General features: G+C 39.2%; 1 protein-coding gene across 1 annotated transcript; it reads right to left on the reverse strand.

The window, feature by feature from the left end:
• Nucleotides 1–1729: 1729 nt before the first annotated feature.
• On the reverse strand, nucleotides 1730–23065 carry BLOC1S5 (biogenesis of lysosomal organelles complex 1 subunit 5). The gene is made up of 5 exons (XM_075744992.1): nucleotides 22881–23065; nucleotides 21511–21593; nucleotides 19147–19276; nucleotides 14806–14864; nucleotides 1730–3835 (listed from the first exon to the last, which is right to left on the reverse strand). Exons 1-5 carry the CDS (start codon nucleotides 22993–22995, stop codon nucleotides 3656–3658), a joined length of 567 nt encoding a protein of 188 aa, XP_075601107.1. The 5' UTR covers nucleotides 22996–23065; the 3' UTR covers nucleotides 1730–3655.
• Nucleotides 23066–25308: the final 2243 nt, after the last annotated feature.

The following is a 25308-nucleotide window of genomic DNA, read 5'->3' on the forward strand; positions in this document are numbered from 1 at the left end:
CTGATCCACTAAACTGGACAGCAGTACAAAAATGCAGCTCTTGAAGGTTTTAATCTCTGACACAGAGTCTAAGTTCAAATTATCATAAATATTAATTGGAACCCATAAGTATTGCAAACTACATAGTTCAGATCAGCACACCTTACATAAACAATTGTAAACACCTTACATAAACAAGTCACCTGCTGTAAGCTTTTTCAAGGACTAATGGGACAGAATGGTGCTGATAAGTAGTGTCATTTTTTATTTAAAAGCATATGGTTTCATCCATAAAATGTCTTGTACTTATACAACATACTGTATTACAACTGAACATAAACATTTACATTCTATACCTCATATAAAGCCAGGCTTTCTAACTTTCCTTCTCAGGCCTGCACTGACACCTGCTGGGGATCATTTGTAAATCTCAGTAACTACAGCCCTTGGACACGGGAAGCTTTTCAGCTGGGCAGTGAGCTACAGATGATTTGATTCATTGGCTGATTATGCCATGTATTTCCTATTTGACTACTGAAAAAACCTGCATTTTTTGAGAAACGATTTTAACAAGGTATAAATGAAAGTATCAGAAGAGGTGCAATGTTCCAGCTGTATAAAAAAATATTACCTCGTGTTAGCATAGAGAGCAGCAGAGTTCTTGGAAATAAATCAGCTTTCTCCCTCCTTCCTAAGATTAAAAAATGTGATAGGCCTTAGATATAGAACATTCCAATGAGAACAGCACATAGGTTCATTTTTAAAACATAGCAGCTAAAACCAAACCAAACCCTTAAGTATTTCTTCAGTTCCTCAGTTTGTTATTACTCCTAAATACAGTAGCAGCAGATTTCATGTAGCAGTTCCAGGAAAGATACCAGTTTCTTGCTGTGTGTTCATTAGAATAGAAAGATTAAGAAAATATTCCAGCGATTACATGACATCCTACAGTTCAGTATAATAAATAGCACTAATAGGCAAAAAGTTATATGCATAGTCTGGTACAAAGAGGGATTGCAAAACTCACCTGCCATACTAGAAGTTAACTGAAGTGTTGAGGACACTTTCCAGCTCCTATTGGAATCCAAAGCAAACTTTTATCGAGTTCAACAGGAATTAAATTCTCAAGATTTTCAAAACTATGAAATTCTGTCATGTAAATATTGCAAGTATCAGATAAAACACTTCTTTCATTCACCAATGACATAAACCCAACTTTAAAGTATTTGTTTTTCTATTTCTCCCATATGGGAGAGATTATTGAATAACAAGAACTTGAATCTTACAAAGAAAGTCCCACCACGCAGCACTACTGTGTCCAGACAGACCATAGTCCCACCTTGCTAAAAAACTGCAGAAGACAGGAATCTTTTTTATCCGTCAGACATGTTCTGTTTTGAGATAATATTAGAGAAATCAGGTTGGTTTGTTGGGGTTTTTTTAAGCATTTGGACAGAAAAAATAGGTTTTCCTGTAAATGCTGACAAGCTGCTTCAAAGACAATTTAGCATTTCCAAGTACCTCAAAACCCATATAAAAAAGTGAAAGTTACTGAATGAAATAATTCAGCAGCCAGTCAGTTTTCAGGTAGTCCCCACAATGAATAAGAGCGGGCCAACAGGCAGATACAGGCTATGAAGTGTTTTCAAATGTTATGCAGCATGAAAATACCTGTATCATTCTAGAAGAGGAACACATTTTCAGAATATTTAGAAGCTTTTCAAAGAATCAGGAGCATGCATCCCAGATAATCTTGGAAATACCGCTTTATTTTCCAGTGAATATCCAACTTGCAACACTTGTATCATTGCTTAAGAGCCCTCAAATTGATGAAATACTAAAATCTACAGCTCCAGTGCACAGTTAATTAGATATCTAAATCTTAATAAAAATTATCAGTGCAAAAATAAAAATTAATTCAGTATATAGTTAAATGCATTTTGTTATAAAGGTATTTGGGCTTTGAGCACATATACATCAAATAATCTGGTAAGAGAGAAGCCATTTTCAGTCTGCACTCAAAACAATCAAAACCATTCCACACACAATTCCAAAGACAGGCAAGAGCTCTCTTTCTTTTTAAATGAAAGCCTGAGCTTAGTTACAACATCCATCATGGGTACATAAGCCGAAAAATATTACAGAGGTCACCTTCTATTCAAATAGGGGTTGTTCTAAAAGAGGCTTTCCTATTTTTCATGTGTGCGATTCTTTGGAGACATCTACGTTTTTTCCATCCACAACAGAGAATTAACAACATTCCAGCGTGCCCCAGTGTCGGCAAGTCCTCTTTTCAGTCCAGATACATGATGATGATTGATGAAGCTGTTGGGCCGACAGTAGCAGGCAGAGCAGCTTGGCAGGAGTTCACTGTTATTGAAAGAAATCTCAAATACTTATTCCATCTCCTCTAACTTTAATCGCACTATCAACATGCTGCCAGGAACGGAGCCTTGACGCCAAGCCATAAACTTACACAAGCAACCACTGTTGGCGTATTACTGTTGCAATACAGGTAAAGGGTAAATTCTGCTTATTTTTACCTGTTTCCATTCTATATTGGACATCAGCTAAATTATGGAAAGAGATTTCCTGTACTAATGGTTAGCTTGCAGCAAATTTCATTAAGGTACTATGTCTCATTTTGCTTGGTTAATGAACTGATTAAGTTAACTTCTTCAGTCACGCTGCTGTTAACCGCAAGTTTTAAATAAAAGAAAGCAATACAGGAGCTTCACATACTCCATAAAAGTAACAGCTAGTAAGAAAGCAGATCAGTGCTATAGGCATTTTACCACTAATCTTCTCATTTGTTATGCTGATAAAGTAACAAAAATCTTTCCTCAATTGCTTAATAAAGTTCTGACAAGTTTATCCTAAGTAAACCAACAGCATGTCAAACATTTAAGGTAAATACTGTACTAGCTACAAAGCTAGTGGAAAGACTGATATGCTTCTCATAATTACTTTTGAGCTTGTTCTGGCTTTGCTTAGAACAGTAAAGCTTAGAAAAAGTGGTCTGAGACATTTACAGGGAGAGAAAAAGAAATTGTTATCCAAGCTCATTTAGCCATTTTTGTTAGGAAAATCCATTTAAATCTCAACTCTACTTCATAATACTGAGCATACAACCCAAAAGTTGGAATTAGAACTGGATTTAAAACTCTGTTGAGATCTGTCATTGCTGAAGCTTCAAAGTATTCTGTGCAACAAGTTGGTTTTCCTGAAATCTATGAATGGAAGTTACAGTTTTCCCAGTGAATTCTCAGCTACCTATGGCTGAAATCTATTACACCTACTTTTTGGGAAAAGGCTGTGGCTGTACACTGGGGTAGTTAGTGTTACATTAGTCTCTGTTTTCCCAAATGACACAATACTCTCTGCAGGTGGGAGAAAATTCCAGTTTGCAACTCCCTGAGCTGATGTAGTCACACAACATAATTTCCAGTTCCACCTTCCAATAAATGAAGAAACACTGGCATTCCACTTGCCCTGAACAAAACACGCAGAGATAGGCACTTAAGTTGAAAGTATGCAAACCTTTTCTTCCCATACTAAACCTGTAGAGGAAATTCTCCTTTATTCTTCTTTGTTTCAGTTTTCCAAAAGAATCTCAATTTAAATCAGAAGCAACTGAGTATTGGCACAAACCCAGCATTATTAAAAAAGAAAGGTCTTAAAAAGCAACATATTTGGCCAGTTCCTTCTCCATTTCGGAATACTGCTCTTTGAGGCGCTCCATAGCTTTTCTGTGCTCTTCGTCCACCTCTGCTTGTTTCTTTTGTTGTTCTTTCATGAATTCCTCCCAGTGGGCTACACGCTTCTCTTCACGAGCCATCAGCTTGTCCGCCTGAAGCTGACAGAAGGAAAATGAGAAGTTTTAGCAATCATTTCCAGATTAAAACAGAGGGTTTAAACGAGATCTACGTAATGTTAGAGTATCAGAGAAACGGAGCTTTTACTTCAGGAGAGGAAAGCAGAACTAGCAAGAGAAAATATGAAAAGTTGAAACTCTAGAGAAAAAATTTATTTTTAGAAAGTATAGTCAATCCAAAACAAATGGCAAAATGTCTATGATACTATTAAAGTGATAGCGTTAGCAACAACAGCTTTTCTGTGCTACAGTCTGGTGAAAAATAATTTAACAAATAAATGGAAAGACACTTTAAAGTTACTAGCTTGCCTAGTTTGCTTCAGTTAGTTTCTAAAGATCATACCTGTTGCATTATTTGCTCCACTGATTACTGACAACATTAGAAGTACTGTAAGCAGGTGATACAACTCCATATTGTCTCACAAAGATTTTCTTTTAAAATGAACTTCTGAATTTGGGAACATAGTATTCAGTGGTTTTAGCCTCTTCATTATGAGAAAGCCCACTCCAATCAGTAAATAGACACTTTGGGTTTTTTTTCTTATGTTCACACCAAAAGAAGCTGCCTATTGACACAGACTCAGGGAGTCCACTGTTCTGAAAGTAACCAAAGTAGAAATAATTTAAATAAAACACAGCTAACGTGTGATTAAGTGGTCTTAAAGAACCGACAATCTGCATCTAATACAGCAAATACGGGCAGCTCTATGTTGTATACGATACAGACTAAAACTTCACTGGAAGCATTTAGCGTGTCTGAGTTATGAGGAAAACAGTAGGCCCACTATATTTAATATTTGTGAGTGCTACACAGAATAAAATTTTAGAGTTATGTATGTCTATTATTTAGGTACATATGCATTACCAGAGATTAAAGGATCCACTTCAACATTCAAGACAGCATTTGAGGTTTTATGTCAAATGCTTCTATATTTCACAACAAATAAAACTCCTATAAACTATGTCAGCCAATCCTTCAACATATTACTCCTCTTAAGATTTGCTACTTTTCCCCTGAATGTCTCATTTGTTGAAACAAAAGTATTTTCTACATTCTTGAATACATTTTTAAAACTAGAAAAACACACACTTGTATTTTACCACAATGCTTAGGTTCAACACAGTTATCAGATACTAGTCTTGATGAAAGACCTTTAACACAAAAAGGAAAGAGTGAAACAGAATATAACAACATAGATATTCAATGTTTTGAAACTGGCAGGTAGTGTTTCTGCTTTAGCCAAGTAGCTCCCACTGTGATTAATGTCTTCCTTTCTAAATAAGTTATTTTCCCCCTCATACTTTAATACTGATTGGCTTCTGGTAAGTTTGATTCATTTCACTCTCTTATCTTGGAAAAAAAAACAAAAACCAACTCAGATTAAAAAAGAATAATTAGCTATCTAGAAAGAGAAATCATACACACATCCAATGTGCATGTCAAAATGAGATGTCCTTCTGTGGATTGCTTGCATACAGTACTAACAGTCTGGCAACCCTATATTATAGATGCTGAAGTCACAATAAATCTAGGCAGCTGTTCTTATACTTGCTTCATATTCCAACAAAAGAGAGGATTCATTTTTTTCTCTCCTTTTTTTCTCCTTTTTAATGTATCAGCAATGACTATTTTCTATGTGCAGTACATCTGTGTAGTAATAAATACTATTGTACAACTTTAACAGACATCTGGCATTTTTGTCAACTAAAGGCAATGGGAACCCATTTATGTATTCTTCAACACACTCTAGACATTCTTCAAGATCACACATTGTGGGTTAAGACACTTCTTTTTGCCATGCAGCATTCTGTATACCGTGTAACAACATTATTGCAAGATTTTGTTTGCAACAGATGCAATATCAGCTACTGACAAAATACACCATAATAGTTTGACTAGTACACTACTTCATATTCAACAGGTTTGGAAACTGCCAGTGCATTGCACACTTTTTGGCAGGATTACACAGCACCTACCCAAACCACACTTCAGCTAGACTAACCCATGCTCCTCACAACATGAATAGTTTGCAAGGAACATGAAACTCATGTTGCTACTTGCTATTTTCATTTTCCATTGCACCATTTCTACACAAGGATATAAAATGATTTACCTGGTAAAACAACTCAAGATATTTCTAGAACATAAGATAGCTAAGTTTAGTTTATCTAAAAGCTGTGGTCTAACTCCTTTTCCCAAAAAACCTCTCGTCTTCCCTTGCTCAATCAGTCTGTAGCTTGCTCTGGCACAAGAGAAGTGACATTGTGAAATAAAGGGATATTAGCAGTTAGGCTACGTGCATTGCCTAATCTATGCCTAAATAAAAATTTAAACAATTGAGTACTGAGACGCAATTGCTGTAAGTACTTATTCTTTAAACATATAAATGCAAGCAGCATTCTACTGAAATAGTAACTGATTTTATAGAGTAAGATTTATGTTGGAAATAAAGTAACTCCATATAATTGCAATTTATACCTTTAAAGTAAAAAGTTGCAGATATGAAAAAATACTTTAAAAACCAGAAAAATAAATTAAGATATGCTAGAGCAAGCAAATAAGAATGACAAGAAATACCAACCAAAAGATACAAAGGACTTGAATTCTGTTTTCCCTCTCCCACCCTGGTAATAATTTGGAAAACCCCATCATAGAAGCTCAGTGCACACCTTGGGCACTGCAGCTTTCCTTCCTATAAAACAAATTCAAACCCAATTCTCAGCAGCAGCTTCAGATCATTAACACTGATGGCTGCTGAGTGGGTATGTTTGCCCATGCGAGAGTAACAAAAATAACAAAGTGGGATTCTTAATGGATACATGCCTTAGGATACAGATCTTTCAACCGAAGAATATGCTGCAGTGTAAACGTGCTCCTTGTTAGAAGTTAAAGAGAGAGATCTATGAATGCTACAGCTGTGGGATAAGCTTCCATGGGCACTTCAATCTTGTGATGCATCACAGAACAATATGAGAAAGAAATCCTGACCAAAGACAGGTTCCTCCTACACCCACACCCAACTGCAGGACCCAAGCTGCAACAGGCACCATCTCTGCAGCTCAGGTACTGAAAGGCTTCCCTCGTCCAAGTCTTCTCCGCTGTCTCCTAACAGCTGCCTCTGTGGCGCAGCCTTTTGCTTAGCAGAACATCACTAACAATCTCTTGAGGACCAAGGCTCCCACCCATGCAGGACACCAACACCTACTGCTCCAGCCACCAAAAGATTCAGTTTCTCAGCACAGAAAGATGACTTTCACACTGCAGCTCTGAAAGTACCCTTCAGGTTTGTCCTATATTGTGCTTTCTTACCACAACAGTCTCCACTCCTACCACACCCTCTTCATATCCAGTGCTATTAACTTCATTGCTTTATTCAATTGAGCATAAAACACAAGACGAAGAACTAATGAAATCAAGACACTGCAAAAAAAAAAAAAAATATTGTGCCCTACCTGTAGTTGTAGCTGAAGCACAACTAGAAAGCATAGAGGTCCATTTAGGTAGATGAAATAATCTCTCGTTAAATATGCCATTGGCAGTCATGAAAAATCTTTAAAATACAAAGTTTTTCAAGATGTATAGACATCTTGTCATGGATTTGTATTAAGTCAAAAGTCACTCTCAAAAAGCAAACACTTTCCAAAAGTCAACATAATTACATATATTAGTGATCTGTAGGAACAATACTGAGTGGTTTTTATACTATCAATTCATAAGTTCCAAATGTATAGATTTGCAAAGTGTTTGTTTTCCAGAAAACAATACATGTAGAATTTGATAGTGTGCCTGGCAAATTAATTTCCAGGGTGATTTTGTAAACGTAAGGAAGAGAACATCTTCATTTTAAGATAACAGAATTTAAGATTATTTTCCATTAATTTGTTATTTAGGAAGCTTTCCAATGTGGTATTACATTTCTCACTCCTCAAAGTCTGACTACTTACTCTCATAAATCTTTTGTAAAAACAAGTTATTATGAATATAGTAACTCTTAGTAATTCACACTCCAGCTTTTGCATGTTCTCAGAAATTTCGCATTCCGGTACAATTTAACAGCATTCTGAGCAACCTCAAACATGTTACCGTGTCTAAGAGGTTTAGGTTTAAAAAAGAAACAATTCCTAATAGAAAAAATATATTCTAGTGAATTATTGATCCTCCAAAACTGTAATCTGCACATTCAAGGTAAAAAAGCCAGCCATATGCAGAGTAGTCTATGTTTTACTTGGGAAAAAAAAAAAAAAATCTAATTCACATATCCCAACTCACAAGACAGTCTTGGTATTACAGAGCTACAGAATATTCCGTGATCAATCTCCACAGTTTCCCTAACCTGATGTGTTCCCTGGGCAAGCAAAAAGAGAGAACTGAGAATCTTTTGTTTATGGCATTTACCCTGATGGTGGACACCTCTTTCCAGTTCTTTATACACTGAATAATTAATTTCTAGATAACTGATGCCCATAACTGTCCTGAGTATTAAAACAGTTTATTATTCTTACATACTTTTTAGTCAGTTGTTTCAAAGGAAGACACACCCTTTATCTGCTTGGTTATTGTGTAGATTGAAAAGAGTATTATTGTTATTTTTATATATACATACATATATTTATAAATCTGAATTCATCAAGTCAACCACTCATGTCAAATATCTTAAGTTCCAAGTCAAACAATAACACAAAGACCTTCAATAGGTGGGCCCCATGTATATTAAGAGACTAAGAACTTATGCTTAGTTAGGAAGCACTTGTGTCTTATCACAGAACACAAAATTATGATATGTATTCTGAATAAACACATATTCATCTTTCAGGAAGGTAGAAGAATTGGGTTTTCTGAAGTCCAGAAAGCACTTGCAATAGTAGTAAGTAACTTCTGCTCTGTTAAAAATCAGTAATTTTTACTGTTATAAAAAAGGAAATAATGCCTGCATGTTTGAAAATGCAGGTACAGTGGCATGAGAAAGTAATCCCTTTTTCCTTAAAAAAAATAAATCTTTGGAAGAATAGTAATTCAGTGTTAATTCTCATTGCTTTAAAACTTGTAACTTTGCAAGACCAACTCAACTACGTGAAAGATAAATGGAAATAAATTCTGGCCTGTGTGCTGTCAGAAAAAACCATTTAAAATGAAATAAAGATGTACAGAACTCCCAGACTGCTGAAAACCTCTAATTACAAATTTTGGATTGTTGGTAATGATTCAAAACCCAGAAACAAACACCTTGATTTTTAGGTTTCATTCTTTTGTTTCCAGGGCTGCTAACTGGAGAAACTGTAACTTGTAAACTAACAAAATATCACAAAAAACAGCACACATAAACATGAAAATCAGTATACTTTCATACAACAGCTTTTCAGAGTATAGCCTAATTTAAATTCTACCTTTTGTCATTTCAAATGACTGCCAAAACAAACAAAAATCTGTAAAACAGTCTAAACTTATAAGTAAAAAACCCAAATAAACAAACAAAAGGAACACAAGTTCTTTCTGTCAGACTTGATTAAGTCTGTCCCCTAAGTCAGACTTAAATTATTAATTCGAAAACAGCACCTAATAAGCCCAGCATAACCATCTCAGACAACAAATAAAGTTCCGCTGTTTTCCTCTTCCAGTCAAGAAGTGTCAATGAAATTGCTTTGGTATTTAATTGCATAAATCATAGAATCATAGAATATACTGCGTTGGAAGGGACCCATAAGGATCATCGAGTCCAACTCCTGGCTCCACACAGGGCAAGCCAAATCAGAGCATATGACTGAGAGCGTTGTCCAGACACTTCTTGAACTCAGTCAAGCTTGGTGCTGTGACCACTTCCCTGGGGGGCCTGTTCCAGTGCCCAACCACCCTCTCGGTGAAGAGCCTTTTCCTGATATCCAACCTAAACCTCCCCCATCGCAGCTTCATGCTGTTCCCTCGGGTTCTATCACTGGTCACCAGAGGGAGGAGATCAGTGCCCGCCCCTTCGCTCGCCCTTGTGAGGAAGCTGTAGGCCGCGATGAGGTCTCCCCTCAGTCTCCTCTTCTCTAGGCTGAACAAACCAAGGGACTTCAGCCTCTCCTCATATGTCTTCCCCTCTAGACCCTTCACCACCTTTGCTGCCCTCCTTTGGACACTCTCCAATAGTTTCATGTCCTTTTTGTACTGTGGCACCCAAAACTGCATGCAGTACTCGAGGTGAGGCCCCACCAGTGCAGCCTAGAGTGGGACAATCACTTCCCTAGACCAGCTAGCAGTGCTGTGCTTGATGCACCCCAGGATACAGTTGGCCTTCCTGGCAGCCTGGGCACACTGTTGACTCATGCTCAACTTGCTGTTGACCAGGACCCCCAAGTCCCTTTCAGCATGGCTGGTGTCCAGCGTCTCATCGCCCAGTCTGTATGTACAGCCAGGGTTGCCCCTTCCCAGGTGCAGAATCCGGCACTTGCCCTTGTTAAACCTCATGCGGCTGGTGATCGCCCAGTTCTCCAATCTGTCCAGATCTCTCTGCAAGGCCTCTCCACCCTCGACAGAATCAACAGCTCCTCCCAATTTGGTGTCACCTGCAAACTTGCTCACAACACCTTCTACTCCTACATCCAAGTCGTTTATGAAAACATTAAACAGAACTGGCCCTAAAACAGAGCCCTGGGGAACCCCACTAGTGACTGGCCTCCAGCCTGATGTAACCGTGTTTACCATAACTCTTTGGGCCTGACCCGTCAGCCAGTTGCTTGCCCATCGCACTAGGTTTTTGTCAAACTGTATGCTGAACATTTTGTCCAGAAGGATACTGTGAGAGACAGTATCAAAAGCTTTACTGAAATCTAAAATAATGACATCAACTGGCTTGCCTTGGTCAACTAGATGGGTGACCATGTCGTAAAAGGAAACTAAGTTCGTTAAACAGGCCCTTCCTCTCACGAACCCATGTTGGCTGTGACCAGTGACTGCGTTGTCCTTCAGCTGTTATTCGATAACTCCCAGCATAATTTTCTCCATAATTTTACCAGGCACTCAAGTGAGACTGACAGGCCTGTAACTACCAGCGTCTTCTTTCTTGCCCTTCTTGAAGATTGGAACAATGTTTGCCAGCTTCCAGTCAACTGGGACCCCTCCAGATTCCCAAAACCCTTGAAAAGTAATTGAGAGAAGTCTCACAATGACATCGGCCAGCTCTTTGAGCACCCTGGGATGAATCCCATCAGGCCCCATGGACTTGTATGCATCCAGGTGGAGCAGCAATTCCTGCACAAGTTCGTGGTCAGCTGGGAGTTTATCGTTACTGCAGTCACGGTCCTCCAACTTGGGGCAACCGGGGTCCCAGAGTCCGTCATCGGTGTTGAAGACAGAGGTGAAGAAGGCATTAAACGTCTCTGTTTTGTCTATGTCCCTGTTTGTGAGGTGACCATTCTCGTCAAGTAACGAGCCACTATTCTCTCTGGTCCTCCTTTTGTTATTAACCTACTTAAAAAAACCCCTTTTTATTGTCCCCCCACAGTACTGGCCAGCTTCAACTCTAACTGAGCTTTGGCCACACGACTTTTCTCCCTACAAAGGCGAGCAGCATCCCTATAGTCCTCCCACGTTGCCTGACCCTGCTTCCAGTGGGCATACACTTTCTTTTTCCGCCTAAATAAATATACCAGTGCACGATAAGAAGACAGAAGCCAATACTATGATACCACACTCAGGCTTCAGAACGACGTGTGTTGTTCTTAGGTAAAACTTCATGACCTTCCTAACATGGGAAAATTGCTGAATGAACTAAAGCATGCAGACAGGTGTACCTGAGCCAAGAGGAAGCTTTAGGTAATTCATGATACTGTATGGTATTGGTACAATATTTAGCCAGGAACCAAAAAAAAAAAAGTCACAATAATTAGCTATAAATTGTAATGTTTTAAGCATTAGACAAAACAACATTTCCTTCTGTGCTGTAGATTTCTATTTGAACCAAAAGATCATTTAGCTACCAGCAACAGTACATTATGCTTTAGGCTTTTACTATCTATGTTACTGACTGGCACTTACTATTATCTACTGCACAGGAAAAAACAAACAAAGAAACAAACAAACAAAAGATTTTTACCCCACCTGAAAAGATCTACAAGGTAGTACAAACAGTATTTCTCCATGGCTATTACTTTAACAAAATTTGGATAGATTTTTTATTTACTCAGATAATCATCTCCTCACCCCAAAACACTCCTAGAACTCCAGCTCTATCCTCCTCTATAGTTTCCAGCTCCAGACCATGCTGATACAGCTTTGTCTTGACATTGATGCTGGTTATTCATTCTTTCAGCAATTCCTCTTCTCCAAACAGTATTTCAGCTGTTCTTCTAGCAGTCACTTCCTTCAGTCACCCAACAGAACATAAGCCACAGCAAGCTGTTAAACTTCACTTTTCACATGTAACCTCAATACTTGTCCTCAATTTCTGTCTTTCAGTATAACTTTATAAATACAAGGGTCTGGGAAACTCAAACTAATCTTAGAATCTGTTCTATGTTTGTAACAATGCCTATTACTTTTATGAGTGATTTTTTGTTTAAGATATTTAGACATCACTAAATTTGGAAGATTTTCAGCTTTCATGTTGATATAAAAAGTTGAAAATAATTTTGAGCTAAAGTTTCAGAGTTTGCTTTAGATACAAACCAAAGCTTGTCTAAATTACAGACATAGTTGCTGCCTTATTAATTCCTGTTCTGGGAATTCCCTTTGGTGTGTTAGAAAATTTACATATTTTGGCAGTGACGTCTTTCATATTTCTTTTATTTGAACACCTAAGTTCACACATTAGTTATTTGGAAAAAAATCTAATCTGGTTATGAAAACATTTTTCACTTAATAGTGCATACTGCTTGAACTTGAAAGATATTAAAGCCTTCTCGTATACAGTACTGACTCATATGAGTTAGTTGTATTTATTTCTATCCTTGTTCTACTGTCACTGGTTATGGAAAAAATTAACATTTGTAAAACCATCAAGTTTTTCAGTAAAGTTTGTTTTTTGTATTACTTGGGCTATTTTTGATGAAATTAAAAAAAAAAACAAAAAAAAACAACAACCAAAAAACCATATCAAAAAAACCCCAAGCCAAAACCCCTACCATTTGAGGGAGAGACAGGCTTTGAGAAATGTTACCATACTAGTTCATGCAACAAGCAGTTAAGAGGTAAGACCATAATGTGAAGTGTAGTGTAGTGGGTAGCTTCCAGCATAAGCCTGTACCCTTCTACCTAAAAACACTTAAGATGGAAAAACAAAACAAAAAAACCCACAAAAACACACCCCACAAAACCCCCCCAAAAACCCCAAAAAAACCCAGAGTGTACAAAAAACAGATTTACAAAATTTCTTGAAGTCTTCTCTAGTTTGTCCCACGAGCTTAAAGCAATCCACAGCTTGAACTACTAACCAAATATTACTGATCTGGATGGGAAGACTACTCAACAAGACAGGGGATTCCATGAATGCTTCTTTCAACGACACTCCTGTAATCACAAATTACTTTACACTAACTGAGAATGTGGTAGGGACAACATAATGTCCCTTTTGTTACTTGGCTGATACCAGTAGCTGGAAGGAACGGCAGAAGATTATTATCAAATAACCTTAAAATTAATTCTATTCAGCAGAAATGGCATTGATTTCACAGAGGGCTGCTAACGCTAATCACTTGACACTAGATCTTACCAAAACCCTGTTATTTTTTCAGAACACATGATTTCAGAAAGAAAAAGAATTTCTCTTCAAGTAGCTGAACTACAGTGACACCTTTTATCTGTAAGTTTAAAAAGTTACCTACCTGTTACTACTCACATTTTAGAAGTTTCAAGGCAAAAAGTCTTACTATACAAGCTTAAAGAAACATTAAAAATCCTGAACAGCTATTAGAATTGCTCCACTGCACATAGAAATTGAGTGGAAATACACAGCTAATATTTTAAAAAAGAATAGTTACCATTCTTTTTAAGTGACTGCTCATCTTATACTTTTTTTAATTAAAGTTTTGCTTCAAACAAACAGTAGCAGAACTAGAAGAATTTCCTCCTTAAGCTCTCTACCAATATCTACACTAGTGTTAGACACAAGCAAACTTTGTCAGGGTTCAGCAGTGTGCTATTCACACAGTACCAGTATTCAACTGCAACTGGACTGCCCATCTTCATCGATTACAAAAAGGAAAGAAAAACACAACTATCAGCTTACATAAATCAATGCGCTGCCTGTTTTGCATGATGGCCACAGAAATGTCTTCAGTTTTTCTGAACTAAAGTATTATAAATAACATTTTGCAAGTAAAAAGATAACACTGGAACACAATCATGAAGGACTAATGGGAAAACATGAAACTAATTTCTTGTATAATTTTCCAAATTTTAGATTCAGAGCACATGTATTTCAAATGAGCGAAGTGTAGCCAACTGAAAAGATTCCAATGATTCGCATGTTCCTATAATATAGCCCTTCATTAAATAACCTATCCACAAGAGAAAAACACACTTCCTTTTCAACAAGCAATATATATAATATGGTCAATGTTCTCAGCTAACTAGGAAAGATTTACATTTCCATTCTGGTAGGTTAGTAGGTGTTTTTTGTTCCACGGAAAATAATTTTATTTTTTTTAAAATATTTAAGCTTTCACTGTATGTGACAAATATTATAGTCTGAGCTAGGAGGGAAAATAAAGCAAAGGAAATAATTAAAAAAAAATAGTTTCCATGCATCAGGAGATTGTAGGAAGAGCTAGTGATCCATTAATTTTGCAGTCCTAGAACATATATGCCACTGCAGTTTGCATTTTGTAAGTGCAGAAATCACCCCAAAAGACATTTTACTGCAAGTATATAAAGTATAGAAAAATATGTACTATACTGAGGGCATGTAGACTTGCTGTAGAAGCAACAAGACTCTTACTTAGGTCACATTATAAAAATCTATCCATCCATCCTTTACCTTCCTCTCTTCATGCTCCCTCTCTTGGACTCTATGGATCAGATCGTTGGCAGCTTGCACTGAAATAACAAATTGCAGTAGATCAGTCTGCTGTTCTAAATGGAAGAGAAACTCGTCTGAAAGGGATAAGACATGAGGCTGTTGCAAGTCAAAGATTATATTCCACTGTGTCACTTAACTCTGCATGAAAAAAGATGTCAGTACTTGCAGAAAATGCTTTACACTGATAACTGTATGTAGGCATATCACTGAGTTCACCCTTGTGCGTTCTAGAAGCCAAAAAGAAAAAGACAGCTTGATCCTCTTGTGCCTATACTCCTTAGTGTTGCTGATGAGCTAGAGTGCACTACTCAGCACCTCAGAAGACATCAAAAAAACCTCTCAAGTCAGTAAGTACACACTGGAGGGCAAGCTCTATGTTTTAGTTGTTGGTTCATTGTTTTGTTTTTTGGTTTTTTTTTCTGCTGGAGCCAGCCTCTTCTCTTGTGAGACTAAGCCTAGGAAAATTTCTCAATGGAAATATGAGCTGTATTCCTACAAGTTTTTTTCCCCTTAACTTATTTAACAATTGATGCAGAACTAAATAAACTAACTTCTCCAAAGCAGTCATTTCTCCCACTAATACATCCTAGTATTGAGAAATACCTTACTTATTTATCATCCTCTTAAAGCTGGTGACTTCTGATACCAGGAGGCAGGCTCCTGCCCCCTGAGGACTTCCACTCAGAGAACAGGTTCACTGCCCTAGTAGCTGATGAGGAGCTGGAAGCACCATGAATTGGAGCATCTGGTGGCTAAGCCTGAGCCACTCATGACCATCAGAAGACGGTGGCAAGTGACAGTTGTAGCAGGCTCCCTACAGCAGGGGATGGAGGGTCCCCACCTGTCGATATGTTTTGTCATCTAGGGAGGTTTGCTGCTCGCCAAGAGCTCAATTTGGGATGTTCTAGAGAAGCTACTGAGGCTCAGACTATTACCCCTGCTGCTCTTCCACGTAGACACCAGTGGTACTGCAGAGGTGACCTGAAAAATATCAGGAATGACTACAGGGATCTGGGGACAGTGGTCAAAGGCATGGGGGTCCAGGTAATGTTCTCCTCAACCTTCCTGGTGAGGAAGGCTTGATGGATTTTTGGGGTTAACAGCTGGTTGCACAGTTGGTGTTGGCAGCAGGGTTTCAGTTTCTACAACCATAAGAGCTATTCTAAGCATCAACAGCTACTTGGAAGAGATGAGATCCAGCTGACTAAACAGGGAAAAAGTACCTTTCCCAATAGGTTGGCTAATCTGGTAGGGACAGCTTTAGACTAGAAATGACAGGTAAGGGGGTAATTCCTCAAAAAAAACCCAAAGTAAGGAAGTTGGGATTAGGGTGGCAAAACAAAGGTCTGGGATGGTAGTACCAGAAGGGATGCAGCACCCTTTTTAAGGATCACCTCCTCCAAGCTCAAGAAAGGTCCATGCCAACAAGTAGGAAATCAAGCAAAGGCAGCAGGAGGCCTGCATGGATAAGCAAGAAGCTCCTAACTGAATTCAGACTTCAAAAGGAAGCGTGTAAGAGACGGAAGCAGGGGCAGATGACCCAGGAGGAATATAGACTTGCTGTCTGATTGTGCAGAGACAGAGTTAGAAAAGTCAAGGCTGATCTGGAGTTGAATCTGACGAGGGATGCAAAGGGCAGCAAGAAAGGACTCTACAAGTACATAAACATCAAAAGGAAAACTAGGGAAAATGCAAGCCCTCTGCTGAATGGGGCAAGGGAGCTGGTGACAAAGAACACAGAAAAGGCCGAGGTACTCAATGCCTTCTTTGCCTTAGTCTTTACCACAAAAATCAGCTTTCAAAGTCCCAGGCCACTGAGACCAGATGGAAAGTCTGGAGCAAAGACAACATACCCTCGGTGAAAGAGGACCAGGTTAGGGAGCACTTAAACAAACTGGAAATACGTTAAGTCCATGGGACCTGACAGATTGTGTCCACAAGTGCTAAGGGAGCTGGCTGATGTCACTGTGAGGCCACTCTCTTTTTGAAAGGTTACTGCGACTGGGAAAGGTTCCTGAAGACTGGACTCCTATCTTCAAGAAGGGCAAGAAGGAAGATCCTGAGAACTACTGGCCAGTCAGCCCACCTCAATCCTGGGAAAGGTGATAGAAAAAAATCCTCCTTGGAAGCACTTCCAAACACATGAAGGAGAAGGTGGTCATTGGGAGTAGTCAGCATGAATTTACAAACAGGAAATCATCCTTAACTGACCTGACAGTCTTCTACAATGCAGTGACCAGTTGGCAGATGATGGGAAAGCAGGCAATGTAGTTTACCTCAGCTCCAGTAAGGCTTTTGATGCTGTCTCCCATAACATCCTCATAGACAAGCTAACAAAGTATGGGTCAGATAAGTGGACAGTGAGGTGGATTGAAAACTGGCTGAACAGCCAAGTCTAGAGTCTGTGATCAGCAGCACAAAGTCAAGTTGGAGGCACGTCACTAGTGGTTTTGGGGTCAGCACTGTGGCCAGTACTGTTCAACATCTTCATCAGTGACCTAGATGCTGGACCAGAGTGCACCTTCAAGTCTGCTGATGATACAAAACCAGGAGGAGTGGCTGACAGATGGTATGGTTGTGGTGCCATTCAGAGGGATCTTGAGCAACTGGAGAACTGGGCCAAGAGGAGTCTCAGGATGTTCAACACGGGAAAACAACAAGTCCTGCATCTGGGGAGGAATAACCCCAGGCGTCAATACACGCTGAGCACCAACAACACAGCCTTGCAGCAAAAAACAAAGGCCAACAGCATCCTGCAGCTGCATTATGAAAAGCATTGACAACAGGTCAAGGGAAGTGATTCCTTCTGTCTGCTCAGCGCTAGCACGGCCACACCTGTGGTAGTGTGTCCACTTCTGGGCTCCCCAGTAAACAAAAGAGATGGACTGGCAAGTCCAGCACATGGCCACAAAGATGGTTAAGGAACTGGAGCATCTTTCATATGAAGAGAGGCTGAGAGAGCTGGGACTGTTCAGCCTGGAGAAAAGAAGGCCCAGGGGGGCATTCACATTCATCAATGTGAATAAATATCTGATTGAAGGTAATGAAGAGGCGGAAGCCAGACTCTTCTCTATAGTGCTCACTGGCAGGACAAGAGGCAGCGGTCACAAACTGAAACACGTGAGACTGCATCTGAACACTATTTTCCTGTGAGGGTGGTCAAACACTGGCACAGGTTGCCCAGTGGAGATATTCAAAACCCAATTGGACACTGCTGTGGGCAACTGGCTGTAGCAGCCCCTGCTTGAGCAGGGAGGTTGGACAAAATGACCTCCAAAGGTCCCTTCCCATCTCGACCATTCTGTGATTCTATTACTAATGATGTGTTGCACAGTTGACCATTAGAAAGTCAGGGAGTAATATCAAAGGTTCACTCCATTTAGAAGGTATTAAAATATGTGCCTTATTTGCATGACTAAACTTTAAGTTTCAAATATTATCCTGCAATCCTTTTGTGTGTATAGCATCATCTACCATTTGTTATTATTTATATGGCATCTGCCATAAGCAAAAATTAAATATATTAAATTAAATGCTTATACAACATGCTATACATAAAATACAACAAACCCCACAGTGGCATGTTTCAACTGCATAAATTCAGCAGCTAAAGCTATATAGCCAAATTCCCTTGAAATTTCTTTTTGATAAGCTATCCTTCTGCATGAGTAAGGAAAAAAAAAAGATACTGAAAAATTAGTACAACAAATTTTAAACTTTCTTTTAAAATCTGAGCAATAAAAAAAACATATTAGATGGTTATAACTATGAAACTAGGACTAGCATACAAAAACTATTACTACTACTACCCCATTTGTACCTAAATATAATAATAATAGCAGCATATTTCATAGCTATACAACAGCAAGTTTTGTTTTAAATCACAGGGGACAGTATTATGCTCTCCTGCGGGAAAATTAAAAAACTTGAAGACCACACCACAGCATCCTTGCAACAAACCAGCAAATGGAAATTTTTTCCGTGGCTTTAGCAACAGGATAGTGCTCCATGTTGGCTAAGTGAGTTGTAAAAGAATGACCTAAAAGAGCTTCTACTTCAGTCAACAAAAAGCTTTAATGTAACCTTAGCAAGAGCTGTGATGGCTGGGCCAATAAATAGCAAATAAACAGTCCCTGTTGTTTGCCTTTTAAAACTTCACAGAAATGAAAACAAACCATATAAATGGTAGAACATTTATCCAAGGATGGTAATTTTCCCACAAATCATATCTGGAATCTAAACTATTTAAATTATTCATCAAAATGATGCAACAAGGGAAATAAGAAGCAATGTGCTTACATCTCTTGAACGCTTCACTCAAGTTGCCATGCATTGCCTGCTCACACTTAGGAAGAACGTGTTCATTCGTTTCAAAGATTGTGTTCTTTAGATTTTCAAGTACTCGTAGTTCTCGGAGGCCACGTTTTTCCTGCCAGAAGAATTGAAAGAGGGTGAGGGGCTAAAAAGGAATTCCACTTCCCAAAATAAGATGGTTTCCTAGCTGATAAACTAATAGCTTTATCTCATAGACTATACCATTTTCTATTAAAGTGTTACTCTAATTATTTAGCACAATTGATAAAATTAGTTTTGTGGAAAAAAAAAAAAAAGCAATGTTCCATTCTTCACAGTAAAATACAGGAATACTTTGAATGACACTTTCTGGCCCTTGTGAGAAAAGTTAGTATTTACTAATGAACACATTGTGTGGAAAAATGCACTGTTTTGTATAGATAATTTACAGCATATCAAAAACGACAGAGAGAAAAAGAGCTTGAAAACATTGTAACTCAGCTGTTACAGAGAAATAACACAGCAGTGATTTTGCTTGCTTGATGTCTGACCCTCCAGATTTAGCATGGTTCAAGGTTAAAACAATATAAGTAAAATTGTTTTTACTGAAGTAAAGCAATGAAGTAAAGACTAAAAAAATAACACAGCTGACTAAAGAGGCAGCCCATCTTCTGACTCACGGCTGATCATGATTAATTACAAGAACAAGCTCTTGCTTTATTGTTTACATTTAAAAAAAATAAATCCACTTTTCTGAAGCTTCAGAGTGGAAGTAGTGCTGTATTTCACCTGCACTTTCCTTTAGACAATGAAAAGGATTCTGAAACCTGCTCCAGGCTGCTGCCTGCGCCCTTCCCTGTTCTTCCCCTCTTCAGAGTTATGAGTGGACTTGCACACAACCATTCCTGTACTGAGAGCTGCTAATCATAAAGCAATTCTAGATAATAAAAAAATACTGCATCACATGAAGTGGGCAATTGGATCACCATACCCATTTTAAAACTTCAGAAATAGAGGCACAGACAAGTGAAGTCACTTAATTAAACAGGTTCCAGATTTCCTGAATGCAAATCTACATTCTTTACACCCTAGATGCTAATCATTGAAAGAAGCAGCTTATGTCCTACTACAACCAAAAAAAAAAATCTGATATCTCAAAGTTAGAAACAAGTGTAATCTTTGGAAGAAATTCTAAGTTGCAAAAATGTAAATAATGCTGTTTTGTTATTTTTGCCCTAAAAATATAAACCAGAAAATAAATTTCCAGAAAACATCTAAGAAAATACGAAATTTGTAAATAGAACGAGACTTCGGGTGCAATGACAGACATATATGAATTGTAAAGATATGAGTTACAATTTTGAAATAGAGTTTAAAATCTTCCCTCCTATGAAAAGGCATGTAAAAATATTTATTGTATCCTATAACTTATTTGGGGAAGGCAAAGAAAAGAAATCATTCCTTATGACTCTGAAGCCCATACGATACAGATCTGATGACAGTCTAGTTCACATACTTAATTTTCTAAACCAGTATACAGACAAATTAGACCTGCTTGAAATATTAGCTACAATGGGGGGGGGGGGGGGGGGGGGGGGCGGGCGAGGGGAAGACATTTCAGTGTCATTTGTAAAAAAAAATCAGCTCTGCACACTAGAAGTTTGAGGTATAACTGTATTTTCAGGATTAGTTTTAAGATTTTAAATTCCATATTCTGTAAGAATAAAAATCTACTCAGAAATAGCTTTTGTTGACACAAGATTTTCTAAACTTTTGCTGCCATCTTGTGGAAATCATATTACACTTTCCAAGCAAAGTTGTATATAAACACTTTTACACCTTCAGCACTTCAGCCTTATTTGCAGCCAATCAGGTAACATTCATTCTATTTTTAATGATTTTCTTACTTTCTATAAAGCACTGTTCTTCTCTTCCATTAATATTATTTTCTTTCATGGAATAAAAATTAAAGCAAAATTAAATTACAACTGTGCTAGCTGAATCCAGCTGAGGCACAAAGCAGTTTCTTAATCAGATGTAAACCTATACTGGCCAACAATATTTTCCTTGAACCAACTACACTTCTCCAAGATGTTAGGACTACATCATTCTACATCAGTATTTGTCAGTCTTTTGCAGGAAAAATATTTATGCCCCTTTCAAAACTTTTTAAATAAAAAGACCTAGGTTACTGCCTTGTTTACTAAAGATGCAGACATATACTATAGGTGTGTTACTCTGGGCAAGAAATAAATGTCTAGTCTTTCTGAAGAAAATTAGATACATATTATAACCTCTAAAAAGATGCTAAAACTGTTCAAAATCTCAGACTCTGAAGATTACGGCACCGAGTAAGATAAAGATACTTACTTCAAATTCTTTAACAAAGTAACGTATTTCTCCATGAATTACTGGTCTGTGATCCAGTAGTCTTGAATAGATTTCCCCAACATCTAGAAGATTAATGAAAGTCAAGATTTTTAGTTTTTCCTCTCACACTCCATACTGGGCTACACAACACAAGACAGCACATCATTCTTCAATGCAAGAGGCACTACTGCTCACCAAGGACACACAAAAGTCAAAAGAGTACCAGAATAACATTCGTAGGCTATCCTATCTATTCATCAAACCACCAATTTAGATTAAATGCAATGAATTAATATTCTAGGTGCCACAGACACTTTTCTGTGATGGTGAACGTTCCCCTCCCTCTCTCAGCACCCCCTGTTTCAATCCTCCTCAGTACAGGTTCCATATCTGACTATTAACAGTGGCAAAAATTTGATGCAGAGCAGAACAAAAGCCTGCAGCTCAACAGAGGTTCACAGCTTAGGATATGGGAGTTTTCTGCAGCAAAAGACAAGAAAAATCTCTACAACGGAAGCCTGTTAGCATTTTCTTGTATTCCAGGGTCAAAGAGTTGAAACTTACTCTTGAAGAAAAGTATTTAAAACATAAGTGTGCATGAGAAATCAGCTTGTCTATCATACAGAAAAAAAGCCCATTAAATTTAAAAGAACTCTGACGGCACAGAATTTAAAGACTATTTCAGGAAATATATGCTGTAGTTCCAACAAGCACTTTAAACTGACACTGAACTGGCACTGCCACCTAAAGCAACAGTCCTGCTTTTTCTCCTGCCCCCAGCTGCTTATTCCTACCTGGTGGCTCTTCCCTCTCTACTGTACCCGCAAGGATTTGTTCAACAACTTGAATCCCGCCTCATTCAAAAACAGTGTAGAACGATTATTCCAAATTTAGGGAATAACACGGTTACAGTAAATAAGGCACAGGCTAGACCACTTCCAAGTTCAAACGCTTCTGTGTACAGACGAGCTATGACAAAACACGGGTGCTGGGGTGAACCAGACAAAAGAGCTTCCCGGGCAAACGAATGCGAGTGGCAGACTCAGCTTCCCAAAATAAAGCCACACAGCTACCCGAGTTTCAAGCTCCAAGAGACGAAAGCCAGTTACGCTTCCTTGATGCCCAACTCCAAGCCTCGGAACGTTCCACGGCCCCGCAGAGGGCTGGGAAGCGGCCGAGATGGTCAACACTCTCCTCCTCCGCAGTGACGCCCCGTCCGGCTCAAGGGACGCGCTCAGCCCAGGCCAGGCCGTACGCGCACCCCCTTAACGGCCCGCACCCCCTCAGCGGCCCAGCCCGTCTGCGCCGTGCACGGCGGGCTCGGCCGCCACGGGGACCCAGTACCGAGTTAGGCCTGTCCCGCTCCTTACCCTTTATGATGGGCTGAATCGGGGACCCGGCCGCCAGCACTTCTCGCTTCCTGTCGCCGGGCAGCGAGGCCGCCCCGCTCCGGCTGGGGGACACGGGGCCGCCACCGCCGCTCATGGCGCTCGGCGCCCGGCGGGCAGCCCGGCCCTTCCCCGCCCGCTGAACTTCCGCCTCGCCCCGGTGCCTCGGTGTGAGGTCATCGCCGCGCGCCGGCCGTTGCTGCGGTAACGGCGGCGGTCCCGCCTGCCTTGGCTTCCTGCCCCCGGCCGCTGCGGGCACCGGCCTCCTCCGGCGGCGCCCGCTGATCCCCCCTCGGCTGCGCTGAGGAGAAAGATTTTGACAGGGAATGAACCCGCCGCCGCCACCGGCGCTCTGGGGGTCCCTGCGCCGCCCGGCCCGGCAGCGGCTGCCCCGTCCTGGCACGTGCTCCAGGGACGCCTTCGGGGCAGAAGCCAGTGCGTGGCTTTCTCTGGGCCCAGCGGCGCGCATCTCGGGAAAAAAACCCCCAAAACCCAAAGCAAACCCACCAAAAAACGCCATCAGAAAAGCCCAGGGCTTGTTCGTGTGTTGGTTTTTGTTTTAGGAGAAGAGACATGCATTGAGATAATTCACTTCTGTGTGCAGTGAACACGAGTAACAACTGTGGGATGTGGGCTACACGAACTGAGAGCAGCAGTCTATTTTGCAAGTATACAAAAAAAGCAAAAATTACATAAAATCCTTGTACATTTCTTTTAAAACCATTTGAGAGTATCAGGATATTTTCAATATACCCCCCCCCCCCATACAGTATATTGAGTTTATGCTGGGATTTATTTTTTTTCCCATGCTATATACACTGAATAACTTTTAGAATAGCTCGATCCTTGTGTAGGTTATTGTATCTACAGTTGAGTTTTTTACACATCCTTTCTATTTAAAATGCATACCGCACTGCTCAGTGGCTTTGGATGGTAAACGAAGAACTGGAGCACAAATTCTGCTAAAGCTGCTACAACCTACAGTGTCCTGGCCTGGAATACCTTGAAAGGAGCCAGTTTAGCTGTAACAATTACTCTTTTATTAGTAGAAAACAGGAGTAATAGCATTTTTATTAGAAATGAGTTCTGCCCATGTTCTACTCTGCATAGCTTTTTTTAAGTAGGAGCAATTGCTTGGCTGAGAAAAAAAAACAACCACCAAACCTGTTTTTATTGTGTGACGCTATTACAACAGACACAAAAATGATCCATTATTAAATTCTCTGTCCCATCACCAAAGCTCAGAAACTGCTTGCTGAAATGACTATAATATTTTTTTGGCAATACATATAATCTTCTAAACTCAGCCTTGAAAATGAGTGAATTGGCTTTGTTGAAATAATCTCCCCCTCAAAATCAGTCAAAATATGGTTAAAATCTGAATATACAATAAATGAATCTTACACTGGGAAATGTTGAATACTTCAGCTAACGTTACTAAATTCAGCATAAATATATAATCTAGAGTAGTTTTTCATTCCCTCATTGTTACATAGTCTGTAAATCTTATGTTAAATGAGCAATAATTAGCAGAGATAAGAATCATTACTAAAAAATACTGTTCCCTTTCACATATCTTTTTGTTACCCCAAAGTAACCATATCTTGCAATGTATAGATTAGTATTTATATTTTTTCCACTTGCATCTAAAGCACGTAAGCACTTGACAATCACCACTAAATTACACCAGTGCTCATATATTAATAATATCTGCAGGATATTCCAGCTGGCTTGATGATCACCAAGAATGAGGGGTAGAATTGTTCAAATGTTAATTTTATCCCCTTCCAATCTAGCTGCTGTCCCTTCCTGGTCTCTTTCTCAGCGAAGTTATTTCCCCTTCTAAGCCCTATGCTCCAGCTATCTTTCTATTTGCTAAGGAGGAAATCCTGTAGTGAAGGGGGTTTATAACTACTGCATTTCTAGGGAAGAGTTTCTACATCATGAATAATGTCAGCTTTAGACTTACGGGATTGCAACAAGGGCAAATTCTGTGACAGATAAGTGCATTGGTTTCTAGACTACTGTCCTGAAACTATTTCTCCTCTTTGTTTGAATACTGTGTTTATTCGTGGGTTGTTTTTTTTTGTTTGGTTGGGGTTTTTTTTTGTTGGGTTTGGTTTTGTTTTTTTTTAAAATAGGCTTTATTTGCTGCATTTATGCCTGGTTTTTTCCCCCCTCTGCTTACTCTCACTGCCCCGTCAAGCTTATTCTCAAAACATATTTAAAAAAATTAAGGAGGACTTAAAGAGATGATGGCTATAAAAAGACAATACTTGTGGAGCCCCTAACCTGTCAGTTTGTAGTAAGTAGCCATCAAGTCACAAAAATATGGAAATAGCTACGGCTCGGAGCATGAAAATCAACATATGCAGTCATCATGTATTTTTTTGGAAGATAGGCTAAACAA

The sequence above is a fragment of the Balearica regulorum genome, chromosome 2 (genome assembly GCF_011004875.1).
Source record: "Balearica regulorum gibbericeps isolate bBalReg1 chromosome 2, bBalReg1.pri, whole genome shotgun sequence".
Taxonomy (NCBI): Eukaryota; Metazoa; Chordata; class Aves; order Gruiformes; family Gruidae; genus Balearica; species Balearica regulorum.

Excerpts from the sequence above, each read along its gene's own strand:
- BLOC1S5 (XM_075744992.1), bottom strand. The coding sequence starts at position 22,995 with ATGAGCGGCGGTGGCGGCCCCGTGTCCCCCAGCCGGAGCGGGGCGGCC. Across the intron at positions 21,594-22,880 it reads GATTCAGCCCATCATAAAGG|ATGTTGGGGAAATCTATTCA; the intron begins GTAAGGAGCGGG and ends TTAATCTTCTAG. Across the intron at positions 3,836-14,805 it reads GGGAGCATGAAGAGAGGAAG|CTTCAGGCGGACAAGCTGAT; the intron begins GTAAAGGATGGA and ends TCCTTCTGTCAG.